We start from the raw sequence: 25,609 nt of genomic DNA on the forward strand, positions 1-25,609 counted from the left end.
GGCTTGGATTGTGGGGGAACCCTCACACCCTGCCACTCAGCCCCAAGCTCAAGGGGGCACAGCTGGGCTGCTCCCAGCCTGGCGTGTGACATGTGTGTCTATCAGCAGCCCACGCACGCGCTTGCCTGAGTGGTCCGGCCACTTTGACCTGGGAGCTGCCGGGTGTAACCCCGCCCAGCACTCTCTGCCACGCCCCACCCCGTGTCACCCTCACCCCAACCATCAGCCTCCTGGGCTAAAGTCCCTGCCTCGCCTTTGGGCTTCTGGGAGCCAGGCTGGGCAAGAAACATGGAGACGAGCAAAGATTGGTGGATTTCTCCCCCTTTCCAGCCCCGGCCCCCTCATACCTGGTCTCCTGGCTCCTGCCCTCACCCCTCGAAGTCAGGTCTCCCTTCAGGGTCCAGAAGGAGCCTGGGAACACCAGAGTCAGATCGGGTCCCTCCTCCGCTTAGAATTGTCAAAGTCCTTCCCAAGGCCCAGGAGAGGCCGTGCGTGCGTGACCCGCCCTTGTCACCTCCCCCACTACAGCTGCCCACCCCCTCAACGCCCTCTGAACACTAGAGCGCAGCTCCAACTTTGCACATGCCGTTCCCCTTCCCGCATAGGGGTGCCATCACCACCCCACTCTTACAGATGAGAAAACTGAGGCCCAGAGCAGCAGGGCGACTTGCCCAGTTTCACCCGGTGAGTCAGCGTCAGATCTGTGATTCCAGATTTGTCACCCAGGGAGCCCGCCCCGGGGAAATGTTTGTTTCTAAATAACCGATAGAGTCCCGGCCCCCGGTCCGGGCTGTGGGACCCAGGGTAAATCTCTCAACCTCTCTGAACCTCCATTTCCTCATCTGCCCCATGAGGGCTTGCGGCCCAGCACAGCATGAGGCACAGACATCGGGAGCTCAGAGCTCCAGGCCGTTGGGGGAGCTGATGCCACACGGGAGCCGGCGGGGACTATGAACCCAGCGATTCGAAGCCCTGTCTGGGTCAAGAGGCTGCTTCAAAGACCCTTCCAAGTAAAGGCCATGCCCCAGCTAGCTGCCCCCCTGGAGCCTCCTGCCCCACTGGGGCCTACCAGACCTGATTGGCGGGGCAGTTCCTCTCCAGGGTATGCCAGGCCTGACTCAGCCAGGCGGGGCTGGGGTGACCCAGGCAGCTGCTCAAACAGAGGCCAAGCTTGATGGGGACTTTGGCCTCCTCTGGCTGCAGTGAGCAACAGTCTGTAGGATATGGGGGGAAGCACCTGTGTACCTGGGAGGAGGGACAGCACGGGTCCAGGTGGGAGACGGCTGGGCTGCGGACGGGTGGTCGAACCTCCGTGCCAGTGAGGGGGCGGAGCTGAAGATCACCTCTCTTCACGCCGATGCCCCCTGCTGTTCCCACCAGCTAGAATGCTGTTCCACTCACTCCTTGTCCGCTTGACCCCTTCTTCATCCCTTCAGTCTCAGCTTGGACATCTCTGCCTCCTACAGCTGCTTGTGGATCCCCAAGCACACCGTGTCTGAGTGGCCGGCCATTCGTCTCCAAGAGGTCCCCACCCCCGGGCACATCGCTGGCGCCATGTGAATATCTCTTTCTAGCCTCTTTCTCCTCCATTCCCCTGACATGCTGCTCAGTGTTCGTTCCAGGACGTCACTGTTCGAGTCCGTGTAGCATTATAGTGTTCTCGCCTCTCTTTCTGTGTGGGGTGGGAGGCCGCTGCCTGCACACCTCGGCACAGGCCGTACCCCCTCCTGGAACACTGTTTCCCCTACTCTGCACCTGAGCGAACTCCTAACTTCCATGCATTCTTAGATCTCACGCTCTTGGAAGCCTTCCTTGGCCACCTCCCTTCCCTGCCCGAGCTGGCTCAGGGGTTCCTCTGGGACCTCCTGCCTCCAGCCCCTGGGGTTCCCCCTCACAGCCCCCCCGATCACCCTCGGTTGTAACGGCCTGATTCCATGATGGCCGCCTCTCCCACTCATAAGTCAGCTTCATGAGGACAAGGATTTTTCTCTGCTTTATTCATTGCTGTGTCCCCAACGCCTAGCATGGGGCTGCGCATATAGTAGGTGTCCAATAAGAGAATGAATGAGGCAGAGTGGTGCAGGGGTCCAGTGGCCAGAGGACCCTGATGCCCCTCTGTCCCCTAGTGTCTACCGTTTCCACCATCAGTGTGGTGGGAGAAGCCAGCCTGATGGTGGGGGTCAGGGGGAGGATCAATGTCTCAGCTGCCCAACCTGGGTGAGGGGTGCTGGGGGCAGGTAGAAGAAAGCTGAAGTGGGCACCCACTGCCCCCTGGTGCCCATGACAGGAATAGCAGGATCCGCCAGCTCAGGACATTTGCCCTGCCCTCCTCAGCTCTACTGCCCACAGGCAGGGCACGCTCTTTCCACAAGGAAAGGGAATTGGGGATCGTAAGCAGGTAAGGCCGGGTGCCGGGAGCGGGGTGCAAAGGACATCCGTTCAACAGGCATCTCCTCAGCTCCTGCTGTGTGCAGGCTCCAACTAACCCTTGGTGGTGGTCGGGGAGGTGGGGGGTGTCATCACCCCAGGTCATCGATCTGCAGGTGCAGGAAACCGAGGCCGAGAGGAGCAACCACCCAACTCAAAGCACACTTCTGAGTTGTAAAACTTGAACTCGGGTCTGTCATGTTGAGGGAAATCTCTCCCCTCGTTCTTTTTTTTGTTTTTAATTTTTTTTTTAACATTTATTTATTTTTGAGACAGAGAGAGAGCGTGAACAGGGGAGGGTCAGAGAAAGAGGGAGACACAGAATCGGAAACAGGCTCCAGGCTCTGAGCTGTCAGCACAGAGCCCGACGCGGGGCTCGAACCCACGGACCGCGAGATCATGACCTGAGCCGAAGTCGGACGCTTCACCGACTGAGCCACCCAGGCGCCCCTCTCCCCTCGTTCTTCAGATGCATTTTGGCAACCTGGTGAATCAACCTGATGAATGAATGAATGAATGAATGGGTATCCTGAGGTAGGTGGTGGACTGAAAGTAGGAATGGCCACAGAAGGGACTTGGAATCCAAAGAGACCTGAATTCCAGGCCCCAGCTTAGCCACAGCCGGACTGGGTGACCTGGGGCCTCTCTGGCCGTCAGTTTCCTCATCTGTGAAATGGGATGTTACCCCTAGAGCTGACCCTATCGGGCTGTGATGGGGACCCCTGAAGTGTTGTCGGGAGAGCACAGACCCTGGGAGATCCTGCCCTTGTCAGATTGTTTTTCCTGCAGCTTCCGGAGCTGGGGAAGGAAGCTGGGAGCCGACTCAGGCGCTCCAGGCCTGCCTGTAGGAGTTATAGTCACAAAGACAAAAGGCTGGGCCCAGAGAGGCCAGAGGGGCAGGGCACCGTCTTCCTGTTTTTCTTTGAACAGATGGCCCAGCCGCCGGACGCTGGTCTGTCTGGATGCTTTGTCCATCATCCCTGGAAATCATTCCTGTCCCTCTCAGTGACACTCTGCCAAGTTAGCTCCCTTTCTGTGCGCCCTTCCTGCACCCCAACCTTCAGGGGGTTTCCGCCAGGGTCCCCAGGCACCCAAGGGGTTTGCAGAGAGAATTCAGGCGCTTATGAACTGGGAGGGAAAAACTCGCATCACGTGTGCTCCCCGGCTTCTAACGACAACATTCGTGAGAGCTGCCCCCCACCCCCTTGCCGCCTTGCTATTCGAGGTGTTAAGAAAGGCCCAGATTCCATCACAGCTAAAACAGATTTTGATACCCATATCCCAATGTCATGGGTTTGTAATGGGTTTCCTTTATGAACTTACACACATCCCCTTGTAAGGGCCCGGGGCACAAAAAGTACCCCTGCAAATAAGGGAAATTTTTCAGCAGGCCCTTTCCCTGCTCAAAGCCTGCTCTGGTTCCCCATTGCCCCAGAAAGGAGCCATGGTCCTCCCTGTGGCCTACAGACCCCCTCAGCTGCTCCCTAAAGCGTGCCCCTCCCCTTTCTCACCTCCTTCCTTCCTTCCTTCATTTACTCCGGCAGCATTTACTGAGCGCCTGCTGTATGCCAGGCACAGGGGACTTCTGGAAGGAGGTGAAGTCAATGCCGGTGTCGGCCAGGCCGAGTTAGGGAGGGAGGGAATTCCAGGCCGAGGGACCAGCAAGGCAAAGACAGAGAAGTAGAAGGTCGCCTGGGTAGAGGGCACGGGGGGAGAAGGGGGTGGGTTTTCAAGGCCTCCCAGTGGGAGCCCCGGGCATAGCCCTTCAGGTAGTGGGGAGCCATGGAGGGGCGCAGAGCACTGCAGGGACACCCTGTGGTTTGTCCCAGAAAGATCCAATTCTCATGTCCATCACTGGCACAGGTGTCTTTAGGTCAATGTCAAAGGGAGGACAAATCGGCCACACGTTTCGAAGTTACAAACCTGCGAACGGCTGGACTCGGCTAGTGCATCATTTCTAGCAATCTAGTCCTTACATAGAAAATGATGAGGACAGGAGTGCCCGGGTGGCTCAGTCGGTTAAGCGTCCAACTCTTGGTATCAGTGCAGGTTATGACCTCGCTGTGGTGAGATCGAGCCCCGCATCTGGCTCGTGTGCTGAGTGCGGAGCCTCCTTGGGATTTTCTCTCTCCCTCTCTCTGCGCCCCCCCCACTCTCTCTCAAAATAAATAAACATTAAACAATATACTTAAAATTTTTAAAAATAAAAGAAAGCAGTCGTGTGAAGAAAAAGAGCTTAGACACTCAGATGCTCGGGTTCAAATCCTACACTTTGTCTCTCAATGTCAGCCATAAAAGCCTTTTTTTTAATTTTTATTTTTTAATTTTTAATGCGTATTTATTTCTGAGGGAGAGAGAGACAGAGTGCAAGTGGGGGAGGGGCAGAGAGAGAGGGAGACACAGAATCTGAAACGGGCTCCAGGCTCTGAGCTGTCAGCACAGAGCCCGACGCGGGGCTCGAACCCACGGACTGCGAGATCATGACCTGAGCCAAAGTCAGACGCTTAACCGATTGAGCCACCCAGGTGCCCCAAAGTCTTTTTTTTTTTTATGCTTATTAGAACAACGAAACTAAAAATAACGATACCAAATGCTGACGAGGATGCAGAGAAAGTGGACGTCTCAGACGCTGCTCGTGGCCATGCAAAATGGTACAGCCATTCTGGAAAAGTTTGTTGGTTCTTAGACCACGAAACACGCAGCCACCCATCTGACCCAACCATCCCACGGCCACAGTTTTAAAAATGAAAAGTTATGTTCACATAAAAACCTGCGTATAATTGGTTTTTTAAAAATTTTTTTAATGTTTATTTATTTTTGGAGGACAGAGAGAGACAGAACATGAGTGGGGGAGGGGCAGAGAGAGAGGGAGACACAGAATCCAAAGCAGGCTCCAGGCTCTGAGCTGTCAGCACAGAGCCCGACACGGGGCTCGAACTCCTAAGCTGTGAGATCGTGACCTGAGCTGAAGTTGCACGCTTACTGACTGGGCCACCCGGGCGCCCCTATTATTTGTAAAAGCTTTATTCATAATCACCAATAGCTGGAAACAACCCAACTGTCCTTCAGTGGGTGATGTGAAACCTACTAGCTTCCATGCATACAATGGAATATTCTTCAGTAACAGAAAGGAACAAACTATTGATACAGGCCACAAAGCTTTATGCTCAAATGCTTTATGCTGCAGTGAAAGAGGCCAGACTCAAAAGGCTACATATCGTATGATTCCATTTATAGAACATTCTCAGAAAGACAGAACTCTAGTGTGGGAGCCCAGATCGCAGATCGCGGTGTTGGGCTGGGTCTGGGGCTGGGCTGGGGGGAGGGGCTGACACTAAGGGACAGAGGGAGGGGACTTGGGGGGGGGGGTTGGGGAGTGTTGGGGCCCACCAGCGGGTGAGCCGATGATGACCACCCAGGAATCAGGGCCATGGTGGGGACACCCAGGCACTGTGGGAGCCCTGAGGCCATGTTCGACCCAGCCGGAGGGTGTCTGGGGGGAGCGGGCCTCTACTCTGGGGCTTAAAGCTGTGCTGGAGGCAGGCAGGTGAACAGCCTTCCGGGCAGTGGGAAAAGCATAAGCAGAGGCCCAGAGGAGAGGCATTCAGGAAACTGAGGCACTTATTCGAAGGGAGTACAGAAGGTGTTTTTTGCTTGTGTTTTATTTTGATTCACCCACTTTTGAGATGGAAACTAGAAGCCCTGCAGCGGATGGCAGGGTGGACCTCGCTACCCCCTCCCACCCCTCCCTGCTACCCCCACCCCTCCCTGCTACCCTCCCCACCCCTCCCCGCTCCCCCCCCCACCCCTCCCCGGCAGCTCCAGGCCGGTCCTACCTTGTGCTGTGAACCTAGGCTGGCTCTATTCTCTCACCGGTCCCATTTTACAGATGAGGAAAGCGAGACGTAGAGAAGTGGTCCTTTATCACCCGACGTGACCCTGAGGACAACTTGGGCACGAGATGTGGCCAACATCCAGACACCTTCGTCGGAGAGTTTTCTCAGGAGGCTGCACAGAACAGGAGAGAAATGTCTAAGAATGAACGCCCCCTGGGAATAGCCCTCAGCCGATGGGGGTGGTGGACGAGAACCCCAGCTCCCTCACCTGCAGGAGGGGAAGACTAAAGTACGCGTCCTATGCCATCTCCTGGGGATCCCTGGTGGGACTGAGCCCCTAGTTGCCTGTGACCCTAGACCTGGCCCCCCTTACTGACCCCCTTCCCTTCTCTGTCTCACTTCCTTTTACAGACTGAATTATGTCGCCCCAAATTCCTACATTGAAACGTATCCCCCAGCAACTCAGAATGGGACTGTATTTGGAGATAGGGTCCTTCAAGAGGTAATTAAGTTAAGGGGCGCCTGGATGGCTCAGTCGGTTAAGCGTCCGACTTCGGCTCCGGTCATGATCTCGCAGTTCACGAGTTCGAGCCCCGCGTCGGGCTCTGTGCTGAAAGCTCAGTCTGGAACCTTCTTCAGAGTCTGTGTCTCCCTGTCTCTCTCTCTCTCTGCCCCTCCCCCACGCATACTCCATGTCTCTCTCGCTCTCTCAAAAATAAATAAAAAACTTAAAACGTCATTAAGTGAAAACAAGGTCTCCTTAAGACAGAACCATCCCAGGGGCCAGAAGATGGCAATGGGGGTCTAGAGTCTCGGGCAACTGGGATTAACGGGCCAGGGCCAGCCATGCCGAGAGGGGACAGGGTCCCCTGCAGGTGGGTGGGAGCCAGACCTCAGAGCTACAGAAGGCACAGTGTGTGCCTCAAAAACCCATGAGGAGAAGCTTCTGATGTGGGAAGGACCACAGGAACCTCCTTTGCGGTTTCGGGCCACAAAGTAAGGTCGTGGCACGTTGCTTCACCGCCACAAAGGAAATGGTTACTAGTTCAGGGCTGGGCTGAGCTGCAGGGTCTAGGCGCCTTGGGAAACCTCCTCCCTCGTTGATCTTTCAGATATATTCCCGCGATGAACAGCTGACCTCAGCCGCCTCCCCCCCCCCCCCACCGGCTCAGAAGCAAAAACCATTATCTTTTAAAAATACATATTGAGCGGCGCCTGGGTGGCTCAGTCAGTTAAGCGGCCGACTCTTGGTTTCGGCCCCGGTTGTGATCTCACAGTTTGTGAGTTCGAGCCCCGCATCGGACTGTGTGCTGACAGCTCAGAGCCTGGAGCCCGCTTCGGATTCTGTGTGTCCCTCTCTCTCTGCCCCTCCCCCGCTCATGCTGTCTCTGTCTCTCAAAAATAAATAAACTGTTTTTATAAGCTTCTAGGTACTTCATATCGGTGCAACCATAGCACAGCCTACTTTTGTGACGGAAAGTGGCCAGACTAGGCTTTGTTTCGCCTAGAGAAGCCGGCTGCTACATCTGGCCACATTAAACACCTAGAAGGCGTCAGGTGATGCCTGGACGATCCTGGGGTGTTAGAAGGGCCGAGGATGAAGGCTCAGAGCCTACCCCTGGCAGACTCCAGAAGCCAGGCCCGAGAGGAGGAGACCGCAGTGCGGAGATAAGGCCAGACTTCCAAATGGGACGACCGCAGGGGCAGAGTCCCCTTTGGCTCATGGAGGCGTGAGCACTTCCTGGCCCAAGGAATGAGGGTTCAAGCTGGGGACCACAATACCGGACCAGGCTGCCGTGTCAGGTAGCCAGATCGCTGCTGGCCCACGTTCTCAGAAAGAAGCCAGCTCCGGTATTGTTATCATCTGTTTACACACCTGGGTCCCTCTAGTATCTGAGTTCGTGAAGGCAGGGACAGCGCCTGGTTTGTTTTGGTACAACGGTTGGCATACACCAGGCGCTCAATGGATGCTCGCATTACAAAAGTAGGATGAATTAGCGAATCGGCAGTTGCCACCGATCACAGAGAAGGCCTGACTTTGGACTCAGAAGACAGCCCTCGGATCTCAGCAGCGTGGCCTGGAACACGAGGCTTCCCCCCACGGTCCCTCTGGATTGTCAAGCAAAATGCAGGGGCTCCAAGAAACGGACACGCCAACTCTTTCAGATCTGTTAAGAGAGAACAACAGAAAACAGTCCGAGTGCAGCCTGCGGAGGAAATTCCGGGGCTGGGTGGGACTGTTTTCCCTGACCCCTGAGATCACGGCTGAGTCTGGGTCCAGGCCGGTTTTTGTCTCTGCAAATTCTCTCTCACTCCCGTGGTCACAGAGGAGGTCGCCGTTTCCAACGTCGACACCAGAGGCAGCAAGGAGATGTCCCCGGAGAACTCGTCCAAGAATGCAGAGGTCCTGCTCCCAGACAGCACCTGTCGTTGCAGCCACTGGTGATTTTGTGGCTTTCATTCTGGTCGTTTTTCTCTACAGAACGGGTATCTGCTCGCCTTTGTCAAAAGTTGGGATTGTTCTGAATGCACAGCTTTGGAATCCGCTGTGTCCTCCCTGCAGTGCTGCTGAGACAGATAGTTTTTCCACACCATTGAACCTCCGAGGCTCTGATGGATTCCATATTTTAACACAGGAAAGACTGTATGTCTGTCCTCAGGGGCAAAAGGCAGGACGGGCGCCCTGAAACCACCAAAACATCTATATGGCGACTGCGACCCTGGGGGGCGCGTGGGTGGCTCAGTCGGTGGAGGGTCCAACTTCAGTTCAGGTCATGATCTCGCGGTTCTTGGGTTCGAGCCCCGTGTCGGGCTCTGTGCTGACAGCTCGGAGCCTGGAGCCTGTTTCGGATTCTTCGTCTCCCTCTCTCTCTGCCCCACGCCTGCTCACGTTCTCAAAAATAAATCAACATTAAGAAAAAAATTAAAAATAAAAAAGACTGCAACCCTGGGGCCAAATTCTGACTTTCACCACTTTCTATCTGTGACATGGGCCAGATGTTTTAATTTTCATGCCTCAGTTTATCCATCTGTAAATTGGGGATTTATTATTTCATTTCTTTCAAAACAACCCTGCCTCCCCCACCAGTGAATAAATAGCAGAGATTTCCATGTTCTTTCTTTTTTTTAATGTTTATTTATTTCTGAGAGAGAGACACAAAGTACAAGCAGGAGACGGTCAGAGAGAGGGAGACAGCATCGGAAGCAGGCTCCAGGCTCTGAGCTGTCAGCACAGAGGCCAACGTAGGGCTCGAACCCACAAACCGTGAGATCCATGACCTGAGCCGAAGTCGGACACTTCACTGACTGAACCACCCAGGCGTCCGTCTATTTCCTCTTTTAAAAAAAGACTTTAAAAATAAATATTAAATAGTGCAAATGTGGAGCAAAAAAAAAAAAAAAAAAAAAAAAAAGATGCCACTACCAGAGTTTTCTTCTTTTTAATTAATAGAATTTATTTATTTTTTTTAATTTTAGGCTTGCAGAAACATTGGATGTAAAATGCAGAGGGTTACCATCTATGTCCTCTCCCCGCCAAGTGGCTTGTCCCATTATCAGCATCTTGCATCAGTGGGATCAACTTGTTACAAGCGATGGACGGGTATTGAAGGTGAAATGATGTCTCTCTGGATGGGCCCTGAGCCGATGGGCCCGGTGTCCTTCGAGGAAGAAGATTAAGTGACAGATACTCCCGGAGGGAAGACCATGTGAAGACGCCTGGAGAAGATGCCCATGTGCAAGGCAGGGAGAAAGACCTCGAGAGAAACCCTTTCCCTTTCTGTCCTGCACTCCAGACTTTTTTTAATTGGATAGTCGTTTCTGATTTGTTACCTGCACCCCCCAATGATGGTTACTAAAACAACGGAAGCCATAAGATGCCCCCTTGTTGGGGCGCCTGGGTGGCTCAGCCGATTAAGTGGCTGACCTCAGCTCAGGTCATGATCTCACGGTTTGTGAGTTTGAGCCCCACATGGGGCTTTCTGCTCTCAGCTCAGAGCCCGCATTGGATCCTCTGTCTCCCTCTCTCTCGGCCCCTCACTTCCGATCTCTCTCTCTCTCTCTCAAAAACAAACATTAAAAAAAAAAAAAAAAGGAGACAAAGCAGGAGAGAAACGAACTATGACTATCTTAACACACCCTAAGCTCTGTGATTAAGCAAAATTGGAGTAACGCTGCTATTTCTACAGTAATATTTAAACGTCTTCCTGGTGGCTCTGCAGCTCCCCTTGAAGAGCAGCTTTTCAGTGTTTTCTAGAACCTCTGAACTATTACTGACAGATTGCACTAATTTCCTGTATGATTTTCTTTTTTCTTTTTTGCCTTTTTGTTTTTGTTTTTGTTTTTGCCTTTGTAATTCGCCGGATGCCTGCACAATTCTGTCTCTTCGCGTCAGTTCAGTTGGTGTGGGTTAGGGGGGCTTGGAGGGTGCGTCACAGACACGCGCCATTTCCTCCCACTGGCGGACAGAGCGGTGGCTCTGGGGGACCGCGACCGGCTGAGAGACTAGCGTGGGGGACCCGTGTAGGGCCGCGCTTCCGCTGACGACCGCCAGGGGGCGCGAGAGGCCGAGACCGGAGCCTGGTCCTTGCAGGGACTTGGGGCGGGGACTTGGGGGGGGGGTGGGACTGCCTCTGGGGCGGGGCTTCGGAGGAGGTACCTCACCCGCCAGGCCTAGGGTCCCACTTTTCCTCCAGCCACCCCCCCCCCCCCCCCCCCCCCCCCCCGGCATGCTCTCCTTCGGCCTCCACTCTGTCTCCCGTCCTCCCTGCCCTTACTTGTGTTCCATTTTCCTGCCCTCTGCGCCACCCCTCTCCCTTCCTCCTTTGCGCCAACACTTTCCTGCCCACTTTTGCCCACATTTTCACGCCCTCATGCGCATCCCTGCATTTCCCCATGCTCCCTCGCATCTCCATTTTTCTCGCCCTCCTTTGCGTCCCCGCTTTCGGGCCCTCAGCCCCTGGCTCTTAGGCTCCTTATTTCAAATGACCTTTTAGAGAAAGTCATGGAAGGACACACTCCTAGCCGTGAATGTGGCCTGTCGTCCAGGGAGGAGGCAGTGACTCCTACATGAACATCTTTAGTTCCACATATTCCAAAGAGCAGACAGTTTGACAAACATTTGTTATTTAAATGTAAAGTATTTTCTCCCTTTGAGCTGAGCCCTTTGTAGGGGCGGGGGTGGTCACAGAAGATTCTGAAAGTCCTGAGCCCTCCAAGGACCTGCTCACACACACCCTGCAACCCAGGGCTGGATGAAGAGGGCACATGAGTGGAGTAGCACGGACCTGGCCGGTGGGGGGGGGGGGGGGAGGGCAGGGAGACAATGTGGGCTAAGGGCTGCAGGAGTTGGGGGGGAGCCCTCCATACCCAAGTGCATAATTTTTGCTCTGAAATGCCTGCTGTGGGTCTGTCATCATCAAGAAAGGCCCAGTGATCAATGGCACAGGGCTCGAGGCAACCTGCTTCACCTGCTATGGCTGGGCAGCCTTCCGAGGGAGAAAGGACAGGTTTGGGCCGAAATGCGGAAGTGGGGCCGGAGTTGGCAGGGTGGAGGGGTGTCAGAGGTTGCCACGTTCATGTCCCTCTTGGAGCTTCAAAGCCCAGCCTTGACTGACCTTGCTTCCTGTGTGGCTTTGGGCAGTTACCTTGGCCTCTGAGCCCCGTGAGAGGAATGAGTTCAGTGAGCTGATGTGTAGGCAGAGGCTTAGGGGACCCGATGGCTTGTAACTAGATGCTGCTTCATGGAGCTTCATTCACTCATTCATTTATTCCACATCAGTTTCTTGAGCACCTACTGTGTACCAGGCTTTGGGAACGCAACCGTGACTAGGACAGCCCAGGACCCCACCCACTTGGAGCCCCCAGCGTAGCAGGGTTATTAACCATAAGAGTGGTCAGTGCTGAGCACTATACCTACGGGGCCCAGGTGGCACCTAGGGGGTACCAGGGCAGCACATCGTGCCTTTTCTCCACCCCTGGTGGAGAACGAGGAGCCCGCAGGGGCATTTCGGGGCATCTGCCTCCCTGGCACTGGGAGCCTTTGCTCCAGCATCCAGTTGTGATGTGATAAAAGCTTATGAAGGAGGAAAGGTAACTGCTGGGGCCCCCTCCCTGGCAGACGATCAGGCTGCCAGGAGAGCGGGGGGGGGGGGGGGGTTGCACAGCAAACCAGCCTGGGTGCCCCTGACCCCGGCCCTATACCATCTGGGGAAACCGTACCCCAGGGGTTTAGGAGAGATGCTGACTTCAACCTCCGGAGCACCCCAGTCTGGCTGACACGGCTGAAATGCACACTCCCTACTCTTCCTGGAAGAGACTGTTCTCTTTCTTCAATGGTTTCACGGCGGTAAGTATGTCACCACCCAGACCCTGGGGCTTTGCCGCCCTTCCTCCATAGCTGTCTCCCTCAAAGACAGAAATAAGTTGATCCAAATTTCACCGGCATCCGGATCGGTGGTCTCCGGGGAAGCAGGAGGGATGTAGGGCAGACGGACGAGGAGCAGGACAGGTTGCGAACGGGTGTAGGCTCCATAGACCCAGAGTTGGTGAAATCAAGCACAGAAGAGTGTGATGGGGGAGGGGGGCCGGGTTGGAGGAGCTCGGCTCTAAGTCAAATCTTGCGGAAAATTAAGTTGTTTGGGAAGGGCAAAAGGGAGGGGGTATTTGCCCTGTCCTTTACATTTTTCGAAAAAGACTTTTTTTTCTTACTATGAAAGTGACCCAGAATGTACCTCATTAAAGAAGCAACTGTTTTGGTAGCAGAATCGCACTAAGGAAAGACTGCCAGGAAAAAAAGAAGGATATTAAAGACCACTCTTCATCTTGTTACCTGTGATGTAACATTTTCACGGGAGTTAAACGAGACAAGTACATTTCTTTCCTTTTTTTTTTCAAGTACATTTCTTTTTTAAAGCAGGCTCCACATGCGGCGCCTGGGTGGCTCAGTCGGTTAAGCATCCGACGCTTGATTTCAGCTTGGGTCATGATCTCACGGTTCCTGGGATCAAGCTCCTCATGGAGCCCCGCAGGGGGCTCTGCACTCACCGCCCGGGGGCTGCTTGGGCCTCTTTCTCTCCCTCTCTCTCTGCCCTTCCCCCACTCGTGAGCACATACTCTCTCTCAAGATAAAGAAGCATTTAAAAAAAAATTTTTTTATTACATTTATTTATGTTTGAGAGACAGAGAGAGACAGAGCACAAGTGGGGGAGGGGCAGAGAGAGAACGAGACACAGAATCCGAAGCAGGCTCCAGGCTCTGGGCCGGCCGTCAGCACAGAGCCTGACTCGGGGCTCGAACTCACGAGCCAAGAGATCATGACCTGAGCGGAAGTCGGATGCTTAACTGACTGAGCCACCCAGGCACCCCTTTTATTTTTTATTTTTAAATGTTTATTTATTTTTGAGACAGAGAGAGACAGAGCACGAACGGGGGAGGGTCAGAGAGAGGGAGACACAGAATCTGAAACAGGCTCCAGGCTCTGAGCTGTCAGCACAGAGCCCGACGCGGGGCTCAAACTCACAGACCGTGAGATCATGACCTGAGCCGAAGTCGGCCGCTTAACGACTGAGCCACCCAGGCGCCCCAAAACCTTTAACATTTTAAACATGAACTGCGAAGGGTCCTCCCGCACACACACACACACACACACACACGTCTGTTGCCTGGCAACCATATATGAGCCAATCTCTCCACATCCTCGCTAACTCTGGGTACACGGGTATTATCATTTTTTAATGTTTTTGCTGACTTTATCTGCCTTTGCTCTTCTCCCCTCCCCTGGGAGAGCTCCATTTGTATACAACTGACAGACTGTTTTTCCCTGTCTGACTCCTGTCCCAAAGATATCTGGTGTGATCTCACTGGCCGGGGCATCTACGGCAGCTTCAGAGGGGCTGTCCTGACGAGGGTCCTCGCGCTGTCCTCCGCATACCTCCTTCACGTTGGCTCCCTGTGCCCGGCAATGAGCTGCCTCACGGGGCCGCTTGGCTTTGCCGGGTGGTCTGGAGCAACCAAAGGAGGCAGAGACACTCTCTTGTTTGTAAGTCGGATCTGCACACAGACCCCAAAGTACCCTCCCGTGTGAATCCTTCCTCGCACGCATCACAGCCCCCTGGCAGCAGGCATCCCTTACTCTTCAGCGTTTGCGGTCTCATACGACGGCATCAGAATGCATCCGTGTTCTTCCTTTATGATGTATCTCGGTCGGGACTCCTCTCCCACCCAAGGCCATAAATTACAGTCTCCCGGGTCTTCTTCCCATAATTTTAAATCTTGCTTTCTCACTTTTAGCTCTCTGGCTTTTGGGAGTTTTATTATCGGAGCGTGGTGTGAGGTAGGGGTCAGTCCTCTCCCGCCTGCGCTGATTTCCATTTTTCTTGGGTCTTTTCTGGGCACGCTGGTCTGTGTCATCGGCCCGTGTGTACGTTCCCACTCACGCAACACTGTGGCCACTGTCGTGTGTGTCCAAGTTCACGAGGTACAAGAGTTTTGAGCACGATCGTGCAGACGGCGTGTTGCAGATTGTACGTGTCTTGCCCCATCCGGCGTCGGCTAACCCCCCAAAGTCTGGCCCCCAGTCTCCCCACTCCCATTTCCCTTAGAATCGTGTCTGAGTGGATTATCCCACCCTAGGTAAAATTTGTCTCCAGCATTTTTTTTGTTTTGTTTTCCTTCCTCCACTGTGTTGCTGCAAAACTCTGGTTATTTCAGTGGGGGGGGTTTCAGGGAGACCCTCAATACGGTCATCTCCCAGAGCGTAAACCACCTCCACGATTAAAAGCACCCCGCCCCCACTCCCCTCCTCCCTGAAGCTCTATGATCTTGATTCCTCAGTTACTCCCTTCAGCAAATAGTTATTTATTGGACAGGTCCCGTGCCTGAAATATTTCATTTCCTTTTCAATCTGGTGCGGACGCTATTTGCTGGTTTATAGTGCTCTCTCTCACACGCCACGTCCAACCCATCAGCAAATCCGATTGACCTTACCCTTAGTACCTGTCCCTCCAAAGCCTCTGAGAACTCAAAAAAAGCAAACTCAAGGGGGCGCCTGGGTGGCTCAGTCGGTTGAGCATTGGACTCTTGCTTTCGGTTCAGGCCATGATCCCAAAGTCGTGGAATAGAGCCCAGTGTTGGGCTGTGCGCTGAGCACGGGGCCTGCTTAGGATTCTCTCTCTCTCTCTCTCTCTCTCCCTCGGTTCTCTCCCCCGTTGTCTCTGTCTTCTTAAAAAGAGAAAAAAGAAAAATTAAATTAAAAAAAAGAAAAGAAAAGCGAAATCATTTTGATGGTGTGGGGAGCCACAGAGGATTCTGAGAAGAGGTAGGAGCCCTGACTCAGGGACTCACGGGCGCCCTCTGGTGGCCCTTGGGGGAACGGTGTGGGGAGACGGCTCTGGACGGACTGTGCTGGTCCAGGTGGGAGACAGTGGGGGCTGGGAGGCAAGAGGCTGCAGAGGGGGGGAGAAGCGGGCAGATTAGGGGTAGGTTCTGAAAATGGAACCTATCAAGGACATACAGACGCCTGGATATCAGTACTCTGGCCACCTCGGTCACCGAGAGGCGGGGACATGGTAATAATATTAATCCTCGCTATCTGTCCCATGAGCCGCTAGTCTAGGGTCCCACAACTGCTAAGCCCTGCATCCGTGTTTGTCCTTGTGGGTCCCTGGATGTGTACCCGCTGCTGTGCCTTCCTGCCTTTCTTAGCTAGATAAGGCCAGCCACGGGCCGGTCTGGCAACTCCAAGCCTGGATGTGCAAACAGATTTTAAAAATCATGATCATAATAGGCAAAGATGGGAATAGATGAAAGGGGAGCCAGGAGCTGACCTTCCTTTGTCCCCGTCTGACCCCCAGAAGCTCTGCAGAACTCACTGACGCCCCTGGAGCTGGTCCAACCCCCACATTGTACAAATGGGGAAACTGAGGCCCGGGCTGAGCAGCAGTTTCTCCTTGAGGGGTAACTTGGAGACATCTCCTCTGTTTGCTGCCTTTCGCATTGTTTTCCCCTGGGCTGGTGAATTTTGTCTGAAACATAAGCCAGCAGACCTAAGTCCCCCCCCCCACCACCACCCTGTAGCCACCAACCTGTCCCCCCGTGTCTTCCCTACAGTCCCCTTTACCTCTTCCCCCATTTGCAAAGGTTTTCAGCCTGCTTCTCCTCCCCTCCTCCTGCCTCTGTTCTGTCCTTCCAACCCTCCCTCCTGCTTCCTCCATGGGCACCTGCTACCAGTGCACACAGCCTTTATTGACCTGGAGGTCCCTCATAGGTCTTCCTGACGCCCAGAAAGTTCTGGGCATGAAACGGAGGTCCAGCTAGTGGCTCCCAAGAAAACCTCAGTGCCAACATCCTGGCCAAATGCAGGAAAATGACACACAGAGGAAATAACCCCCACACCCCACCCAGGCTGAGTTCTTTCAAACTGAAGAGGCTACGTGGCCTGGGAATGAGGGGAAGAGGGACAGGTCCCTCCCCTGCAGGGACAAGGTTGCACAGGCTCCCAGCCCCCTCCCTCCCTTCCCTCCGTGTCTTCCAATGTTTCCTGCTCGTGGTTATCATTCTCATCGCTGAAATCACAGTGGTCCTCGCCTTCTTCCCCATTGTAAGTACAACGTTGCCTCTCCCACGGCACATTACAAATAAATCGAATCAGTAGAGGCACTGCCCCTCCCTCCCCCACTCAGTGATACCTGGCCCACGGGTCCCTGGGACGGGATACCGGGTCTCCACAAATGGGGTGAGGACCCAGAAACCTCCGCTGTCCCCTCAAGAGACTGGCCGAGTTAATTTCACCATCTCTGCTTCTCTCCTGCATTGGGTGGTAAGGTATCAGAAAGGAATGGGGGAAAAAATAAGACGAAAAATAAATTCAAAATAAAGGTAATGGGAAAAGCGGTAAAATTTGTTGGGGTTTTGAAACGTGTTAGAAACAGAGGGCTATTTAGCAAAATCCGTCAAGATGATGAAGCATGGATGCTTTGACCCAACTGTCCCATCTCTAGGAATTATCCAAGGATTTGCTTGCTCAGGTGCAGAACGACATACAGCTCAGGGCGTGCAAAAGACTGCCAAGGGCCTCGTAAGCCTCAGGAGGAGGGTGGCTAATTTATAATAATGCATACAAGGAAGTCCAATGCAGGGGGAAAGAAGGAAGTAAGAGGCTCCCCATGCACGAGGTGGTGCCTTCTCCGGGACAAGACGCTCTCCTCCATTGGATCAACCCCCCCAGAAGCAGACCCTGAGACGAGGTTCTGCAGGTTCATGGTTTATTAGAGAGGTGGTCCCAAGAAGCACCTGTAGGGGACAGGGGAAATGAGGCAGGGAAGGGGACGCAGCCCTTAAAGGGTGACACTGCAGGGCTGCCGGGCTCATCGAATGTGTGCCCCCACAGGGGACAATGTTGACGTACCTCCCATCAGGATTGCCTGAGGGCCGCCCCCAGGGCACCTGTGGGCTGAGAGGTGTTGCTGGCCGTGTGCGCAGAAATGACAAATGCCACGGGGATGTGAGCAGGGCACCCAGAGCAATTTCTACGCTTGTTAAGAACAGCAAGATGCCTAGGGCGCCTGGGTGGCTGGGTCGGTCAAGCAGCTGACTTCAGCTCAGGTCAGGATCTCACAGTTCGTGAGTTCGAGCCCTGTGTCAGGCTCTCCGCTGTCTGCTCGGAGCCCGCTTTGGATTCTGTGTCTCCTGCTCTCTGTGCCCCTCCCCGCTCTCTCTCTCCGTCTCTCAAAAACAAAGAACCATTAAAAAAAAAAAGATTAAAAAATAATAAAAAGAACAGCCAGATGCCGACCAGTGAGAATAGTTACAAAGCAAGGAGAGGAATGATGAGAATATGCTTTGCTTTGACACACATTGAATACCTCTTTTGGGACACAGGAAACAGTAACAGTCACCCGCGGCCGAGTGGGAGGCACTTGTTGGCTGGGAGAAAAAGGTGGGAGGGAGACTTTTTCGCCGAGTCGCCTTCTGTGCTTTGTGGATATTGTGCCACGTGACTGTTCCACCTCGTCCAAAAAGCCTGTTTTATTTAGACCCTTATTTAAAAAAAAAAAAAAAAATAGAAAATTACATTCGCCCCTTTTGTGCGGAGACCGATTCCGCGGCTAAAGATGATCGCGGAGGCTTTAATGGAGTTACAGCCAAATCGGGGGTGTAGCAGGCCTGTGGGCGATTCAGAAGAGCAGACGATTCAGGTTTGTGATGGGTACAACCAGATGCACGAGCTCAAGACCCACGCTCTTCTCTGGGGGGGGGGTGGGGGGGGTGATGGCAGCCAGGATTTATCCTCCTTCAGTGCAGACCCAGAGCTCAGGCAGGGCATGGGCTGTGAAGGGGGCAGAAGGAGGCAGAAGGAGGTAGAAGGGACACCCCCGCCTCGCCGCTCTGTCCGCGAGAAACCTCACCGAGCGGGGCACCTTGCGCTGCCGTGTGTCCGTCACTTCCCTGTTTCGTCTCTGAGGTTCAAGAAGTGGCCTTGGAGCACGTCTTCGCGACCCTGAGGAAGAATGTGTAATTACAGTGAGCCAGACGACTGTTCCGCGGAATGGAACTTGGTCACGGGGACGGTGAGGCTCACACCTTGTGTGTGTTATTGTGGCAAAAGACACGCCACGTGAAGTTACCCGTCTCAACCGTTAGAAAAATAAAAAAAAATTTTTTTTTAATGTTTATTCATTTTTTTGAGGGACAGAGAGCAAGCGGGGGAGGGGCGGAGAGAGAGGGAGACCCAGAATCCGAGGCAGGCTCCAGGCCCCGAGCTGCCAGCACAGAGCCCGACGCGGGGCTCGAACTCGCGAACTGCGAGATCAGGACCTGAGCCGAAGTCGGACGCTCAGCGTCTTGGTGTTTAAGGAACCGGACCGGCTGGCGTGTGGCGTCTAAGCTCTTGGGGCCAGTGGGTTAGCAGCGTCCCTGAAGCCAGGGAGGGTTTGGAAGGAGAGAGCATTCCCTGTCTCTAGGAGTGTGTCACATCCGGGGCTTGGGCCCGGGGAACTGCTGTGGGGCCACGTTCATGTTTGGGAGGGGGCTCCACCGTGGGTAGGCGGCCTCCCGCATCCCAGTTTCGGCTCCCGAGGCTCAAGACGGGAGGGAACGTCTCTCATACATTCGTACGGCCCTTGCCCTGATATTTATTGAGCACCTACTGCGTGCTGGGCACTGTTCAGGGCTCTGGGGACACAGCAGGGCACAGAGCAAAATCCTTGCCCGGTGTTCCTGGCGCTTAAGTGGGGACACGGACGAGAAATCAGTAAGTGAGCGTGGGTGTCCGAGGCGATACGTGCCGTGAAGAAGAACAAGGCAGGGAAAGGGCAGAGAGAGTAAGGGTCTGTTAGTCAAAGGTGCTGTGTGTCATCCATTGTCACCACACAGTGGGATGCCCTGTCCTGGCCCCTTTGCGGGGGTCCCGCCATGCGTTCCGGCCAATGAGCCGTGGCCGGAAGTCTTGTGGGTCGCTTCTGGGCCAAATTATTTAATTGCCTGTGCAGGGCCCCCCCCCCACCCCCCGAGAGCTCTCTTTCCTCCTGCCACGACCGTAGGACATCTGGACGGTGGCCGCTTCCCCAGCCTGAGTCCCTGAGTCATTCTGATACAGCAGAGCCCCCCTGCCAAGCCGTGAGGGGCGTGTAGCATGCGTGGGAAGTGAACTGTCGAGATCGAGGGGCCATCTGTTACGCAGCATCACCTGACCCCGCCTGGCTGATACAGGGCCTGTGGCTAACTTGGAAAGAGGGTTCAGGGCAGGCCTTCCCCGGGCGGGACGTTTGAATAGAGAGCTGAATGAAAAGTGAGTGAGAGAGCCGAGCAGGTATTTGAGGGCATAGCGTTCCAGAAAGAGGGAACAGCCTGTATAAAGGCCCCGGGGCTGGAGCTGGCTAAGTGCGTTTGAGGAACCGTGAGGGGACCACGGTGGCTGGCGCTGAGTGAGTAAGAGGGAGAGTGGAGGGAGATGAGGGCCTGGGGGTGACTGGGCAGGTCGCGCGCAGGGGCTCGCGGGCCATGGTGAGGGGTTCAGCTTTTACCGCCCAGTAAGATGACTAGGCACCGAGGGCGCCTGGGTGACTCAGTCATTCCGCATCTTGACTTTGGCTCAGGCCAGGATCGCACGGTTCATGAGTTGGAGTCCCACATTGGGTGAGCTCGTGCCCCGCTTCTCTCTCTCTCTCTGGTCCTCGCTCACTTGCACCCTCTCACTCTCAAAAAAAAAAAAAAAAAAAAAAAGATGAACACCTAGGGAGGGTTCTGAGCCTTGAACGGCTAGAGGGAGGGAGGCATTTAGCATGAGAGAGCCCCCGGCATAGGCCTATCTCGCCGACGCTAGACCGTAGCCATGGTGACCACGCTTTCTATTGTGTTCATTATTTCCAGAGTTGAAAGGGCACCTTCAATGCCTATCCTCCTCTGTGCAGCTAAAGTGCTGTGGGGCAAGGAACTACACAGGCTTTTCTGGGTCTTCCTTTGAAATGACTGCTGGTCCCTCGGACCCCAGGGGCTGCAGCCCACAAGGGTGACACCATCCACCGGGGGTCACTCAAGATTTTGTTGGACGGCACCTAGATAGACCTCCCCCCCCTCCCCCCCCCCACACCCCTGCCCAGGGCTGTTGACTTTTATAAAAATTGCCTATTTGCAGGAAGCCCAGCAAAAAAGGTCAAGGGAGGAAGAACATAACTGGAGTTGGGTGTTCAGCTCATTCTGTCCCCACAGCCTTGGGGGGGGGGGGTCAAGGTTACCACGCCCGTTTCACAGACGGGGCAACCGAGGCTTGGGGAAGGGACGGCTCAAGGCCACGTGGCCTTGGCAGAGTTGGGTTGGAAGCTGGCTTACAGAGGGCCTGAAATACAGCGATAACGAGGAACAGAGATCACTGTAGGATAGTGACAGCGGCCACAGGACCAGGCACTCAGTTTGTGAGTTCAGTCCCCATCACATACCTTGAGGTGGGGACTGCTTTGCTCCCATTTTACAGATGAGCAGACCGAGGCACAGAAAGGTTCCCAGCAGCGAATCGGCACCTGACAGTGTTACTGCTGTGTTTTTCACCTGTGTTCGCCACTCAACTGTTGGCTCGGCCGAGGCAGGGGTTACGTCTTGTGTCGTACATTGCTGGGCTCCCAGTGCTTGGCTCCCAGCAGGCACTCAATAAATGCCTATTAAGTGAAGGGGGCCGGCCAAGAGCAAGGTCAAGGCAGCTCAGGCTTCCCGAAGGAAGAACTGCCAGGGGCCTAGAGAGCGGAGCTTCTCTGTGACTGTTCCCTCACCTGCAGGTGGCTGTTCCGCCCACACACCGGGGCTTCCGCTCGCTGGCTCTATGACCGAGGTCAGGACCCCAGCCTCCCTCTCATTTGTAAGTTTGCGCTGGCCCATTGTTGAGTCGCTCGTGATGGGGAGGCCATCCGAGGCTTCGCACCACGTCCTACCCAACTGCAAGCCATGAACTGATTCTGGGAAGTGACTGTCACCAACGCCAGGGAGGTCCTTCCCAAGGGGAGGGACCCAGGGAGGCAGTGGTGGAAAGGGGATGACTTCTCCGTCATCTTCTTCTTTGAGGTGCTCTCCCTCTCTCTCTGCCCCTCCCCTGCTCACGTGTACATACACACACTCTCTCAAAATAAATAAACTTTAAAAAGGAAGAAAATCCTTTACAAAATAAACGATAAAAGCTTAAAAGAAACGAGGCATGCAAAGAAACAAGAAAGTGGGGAGAGAGAGACAGACAGACAGCGTGAGTGGGGGAGGGGCAGAGAGAGAGTGAGGGAGACACAGAATCCGAAGCAGGCTCCAGGCTCTGAGCTGTCAGTGCAGAGCCCGACGCGGGGGCTTGAGGCCGAGAACCCCTGATCTGTATTTTTTAAATAGGCATTTTTTTCATTGTACAAATTTATATTGCATCTATGTTTACAAACGATACCACACCCTCTTCCCCAAAGAGGTCACGATAGTCAGGATCCCAGCAGGGAACAGAATCGAGCCCCGAGGTGGTCCTTTTAAGATATTTTCAAGGGCGGGGCACCTGGGTGGCTCAGTCAGTGAAGAGACCAACTTCGGCTCAGGTCATGATCTCACTGTTCATGAGTTCAAGCCCCGCATCAGGCTCTCTGCTGTCAGCACAGAGACCGCTTCGGATCCTCTGTCTCCCTCTTTCTCTGCTCCTCCCCAACTCATGCTCCATTTCTCTGTCTCTCAAAAATAAACATTTAAAAAAGAAAAAAAGGAGTTTTCAGGGGCTTCCTTGCTGAGGTGCGGGCAGGGTTAAGAAAAACGAGGGATGAGGCACCGAGAGGCTAGCAACATGGGGAGCTTTTTACTTCTCCTAAGTCTGAAGGGGTAGGAGAAGAGGGGCCATCCGACCTACGGCTGCAGTCTTGGAGGGCTCAGGATGGGCAGAAGAAAGGAGGGAGTGGGGAAGAAATACTCCAACTTTTCCTCCAGCCTCTCCCATCTCCTGAAGGTGTTTCCTATTGGCCAAAGCTAACAGGAAGTGGAAGGGCAGGAGGTTCTGGGAAATGTAGTTTGCAGGACCCAGGGCAGAGCGGAAGAGAGTGAAGATAGGTGGGAAACAAGGGGAAAACGACCAACGCTCATGATGAAAGACCTCCACTTTCTGCTTCTAAGACTGATTGTGTAAACAGAGCAAAGTCGCTCCAGCCTGACCATGAGGGACCTTCAGCTCTTTGTCAAACCCTGCCCTTTACTTTTCTGGAAGAAGATGCTTCCGTTCTCAGTGTCTCCAATTTGATTTGGGTTCCAGAGGTCCCTCAAGTTGGTTCAATATCTCTTTCTTTTTTTTTTAAGTTTATTTATTTATTTTGAGTGTGTGTGTGTGTGTGTGTGTGTGTGAGAGAGAGAGAGAGAGAGAGAGAGAGAGAGAGAGAGAGTGAGCGAGCAGGGGAGGGGCAAAGAGAGAGAGAGAATCCCAAGCCAGTGCAGAGCCCGACTCGGGGCTCGAACTCATGGACTGCGAGATCATGCCCTGAGCCGAAACTAAGAGTCTGACGCTCAACCGACGGACCCTTCCAGGTGCCCCTGGTTCAATATTTCTTTCTTCTCCCCTCCCAGCTGCCAGGAATTCTTGCCACTTTGCTTCTATTCATCAAACTAGGCTGACAGACCTGGGGACAGGCCATCTGGCCCACTGGGCTGCTGGAGATTTTGCCTCATTGTTTCTCTGTGGCACTCACTGCTCTTTGGAAGGGAGATTGGTAATAAAAGATTTGGGAAAGCACTGTTAGCCTGACCCCTTTTTCCTTCCATTTTTTTTATACCAACTGGCAGTGATTTTAGCCCCAAGGGCCTAAAAGGGATAACATGGCCTCCTTCTCATGAAATTGTCTTGTTTTTTAAATTATTTTGTGGAAAAAAATCTGTTTTTCAACGTTTATTTATTTTTGAGAGAGTGCAAGCAGGGGTGGGGCAGAGAGAGGGGGACAGAGGATCTGAGGCGGGCTGTGTGCCGACAGCAGAGAGCCCGACTCGGGGCTCAAACTCACGAACCTCGAGATCATGACCTGAGCCCAAGTTGGATGCTCAACCGACTGAGTCACCCAGGTCCCCAGTCTGTGAAAGAAAATCTTAAATATTCACAAAAAACAAAAGAACTTGTCCAAAAAAGCTCTTATATCCCCATCACCCGGATTCAACAATCACCAAGAGCCCAACAGGTTTGCTTCATGATTCCTTTTTCCCCTTGAGGAAGTATTTAAAAACGGATCCCGGACAATGTCATTTCCCCCTTCGTACTTCAGTACACATCTCTAAAGTGCGTACATTTGCGTCAACCCCAAAGCTCTCATCGCACCTGACTAAATGTTTGTGTCCCCCCAAATTCCCATATTAAACCAAATACCCATTTATTTTTGAGAGAGAAAGAGAGAGACAGACAGAGCGTGAGCAAGGGAGGGGCAGAGAGAGAGGGAGACACAGAATCCGAAGCAGGCTCCAGGCTCTGACTGTCAGCACAGAGCCCGAAGCGGGGCTCGAACCCACGGACCGCGAGATCATGACCTGAGCCGAAGTCAGATGCCTAACCAACTGAGCCACCCAGACGCCCCATGAGAACTTTTGAGATGTGCTGTCTTAGTAACTTTCAAATATGAATTAGGGTATTATTAATTACAGCCCGCATGCTGTACGTTACATCCCCAGGACTCACACATTTGGTTTCTTTGAATCAGATCCAAATAACGTGCACACATCATGTCTTCTTGTCATGTCTCCTAAATCCCTTTTACTCAAATTAGAGCGTGCGTTAAAATCCTCTGAATATTCTGTTCAAGCCCAGAGGCCGGCGGCCCCACCTCCAGGGCTTCTGACTCCAGATCTGGAGTGGGACCCAGGGCTCTGAATTCCAAGCAGGTTCCCAGCCGGTGCTCCAGAACATGCGCAGAAAACCGCTGTTCCGGGTTCTTCCTCCTCGTCTCCAGTCCCACCAACCTTCGATTTGTGGCAGAAAGAGCGGGGAATACTGGGGAATGCCGTGCTTTCTGGATTGACTCCTCAGTGCTGTTGTGGTCCCTTTATCTTCTTCCTCCCTCCCCCATATTTCCTGTAAGTCACTTGTTGCCAGCCCTGGCTGTCCCTTAGAACCTCCTGGAAGCTTTCACAAAATACCCAAGCCTGCACCCCCTCTCCACCTTCTGGTTTGATTGGATTGGGCGGGGGCCTGGGACTCTGATTGAATTGGATTGGATTGGGCTGGGGACCCTTACATTTACCAGACGATTCTAAGGGGGTGGCTCCGGTCATTGAGGAGAATCAATAAGCGAAGGGCTTCATCCAATGACCTCAGCCACCTGGACCAGTTCTGTCACTGGGGATTCCAAAATGGCGGTTTCTCTCATCTTTCCATCCTTCCTTTGGGGGGATTTGGAGACAGATAATATGAGCACGTGTGGTATTTGTTATTGCTGCAATCACTTCCCACTTCAGGAAAGGAGGCTCCCACTTTCCTCTGGAGCCAGCCCACCTCTCCGATTTCCATCCCTAAGCCTGTCGGGCAAGTGGTCTCAGTCAGCCAATCAGAATGTTCCAGCTTTCTGTCCCATGTTCTGGTTCAGGCAAGGGACCCAAGCTGGTCAAGGATGCTCGGCTTGGGGACTTTGGATACGGTGCCCAGCTCCCATGAAGCTCACCTCGCCTCGTGAGGGCAAGGCTGCAGAGCGAAGGCACTGGGAGCGGCCGAGAATCCTGGGACGGTATGCAAGTCCCTGGACCCAGCTCACTCTTGAGCCCTGCAGTTCATACATTCACTCAACAAACATCTGTGGCGTGCTTGCTGTTAAGTCACAAATGAACCGTTTTTACTCACAACACTTCTGGCACTGCGTGTGTGTGTGTGTGTGTGTGTG

At 53.8% G+C, this 25,609-nt stretch overlaps 1 protein-coding gene across 1 annotated transcript; it reads left to right on the top strand.

Annotated features, from left to right (window-relative positions):
• Positions 1-1,104: 1,104 nt before the first annotated feature.
• Positions 1,105-25,386, top strand: TSPAN16 (tetraspanin 16). The gene is given in 10 exon segments (XM_030335463.1): positions 1,105-1,202; positions 1,437-1,556; positions 12,531-12,613; positions 14,105-14,301; positions 16,795-16,860; positions 18,724-18,773; positions 18,775-18,829; positions 20,672-20,769; positions 21,530-21,609; positions 25,319-25,386. Coding segments are annotated over 10 exon segments (915 nt in total).
• The last annotated feature ends 223 nt before the right edge of the window (positions 25,387-25,609 follow it).

The sequence above is a fragment of the Lynx canadensis genome, chromosome A2 (assembly GCF_007474595.2).
Source record: "Lynx canadensis isolate LIC74 chromosome A2, mLynCan4.pri.v2, whole genome shotgun sequence".
Taxonomy (NCBI): domain Eukaryota; kingdom Metazoa; phylum Chordata; class Mammalia; order Carnivora; family Felidae; genus Lynx; species Lynx canadensis.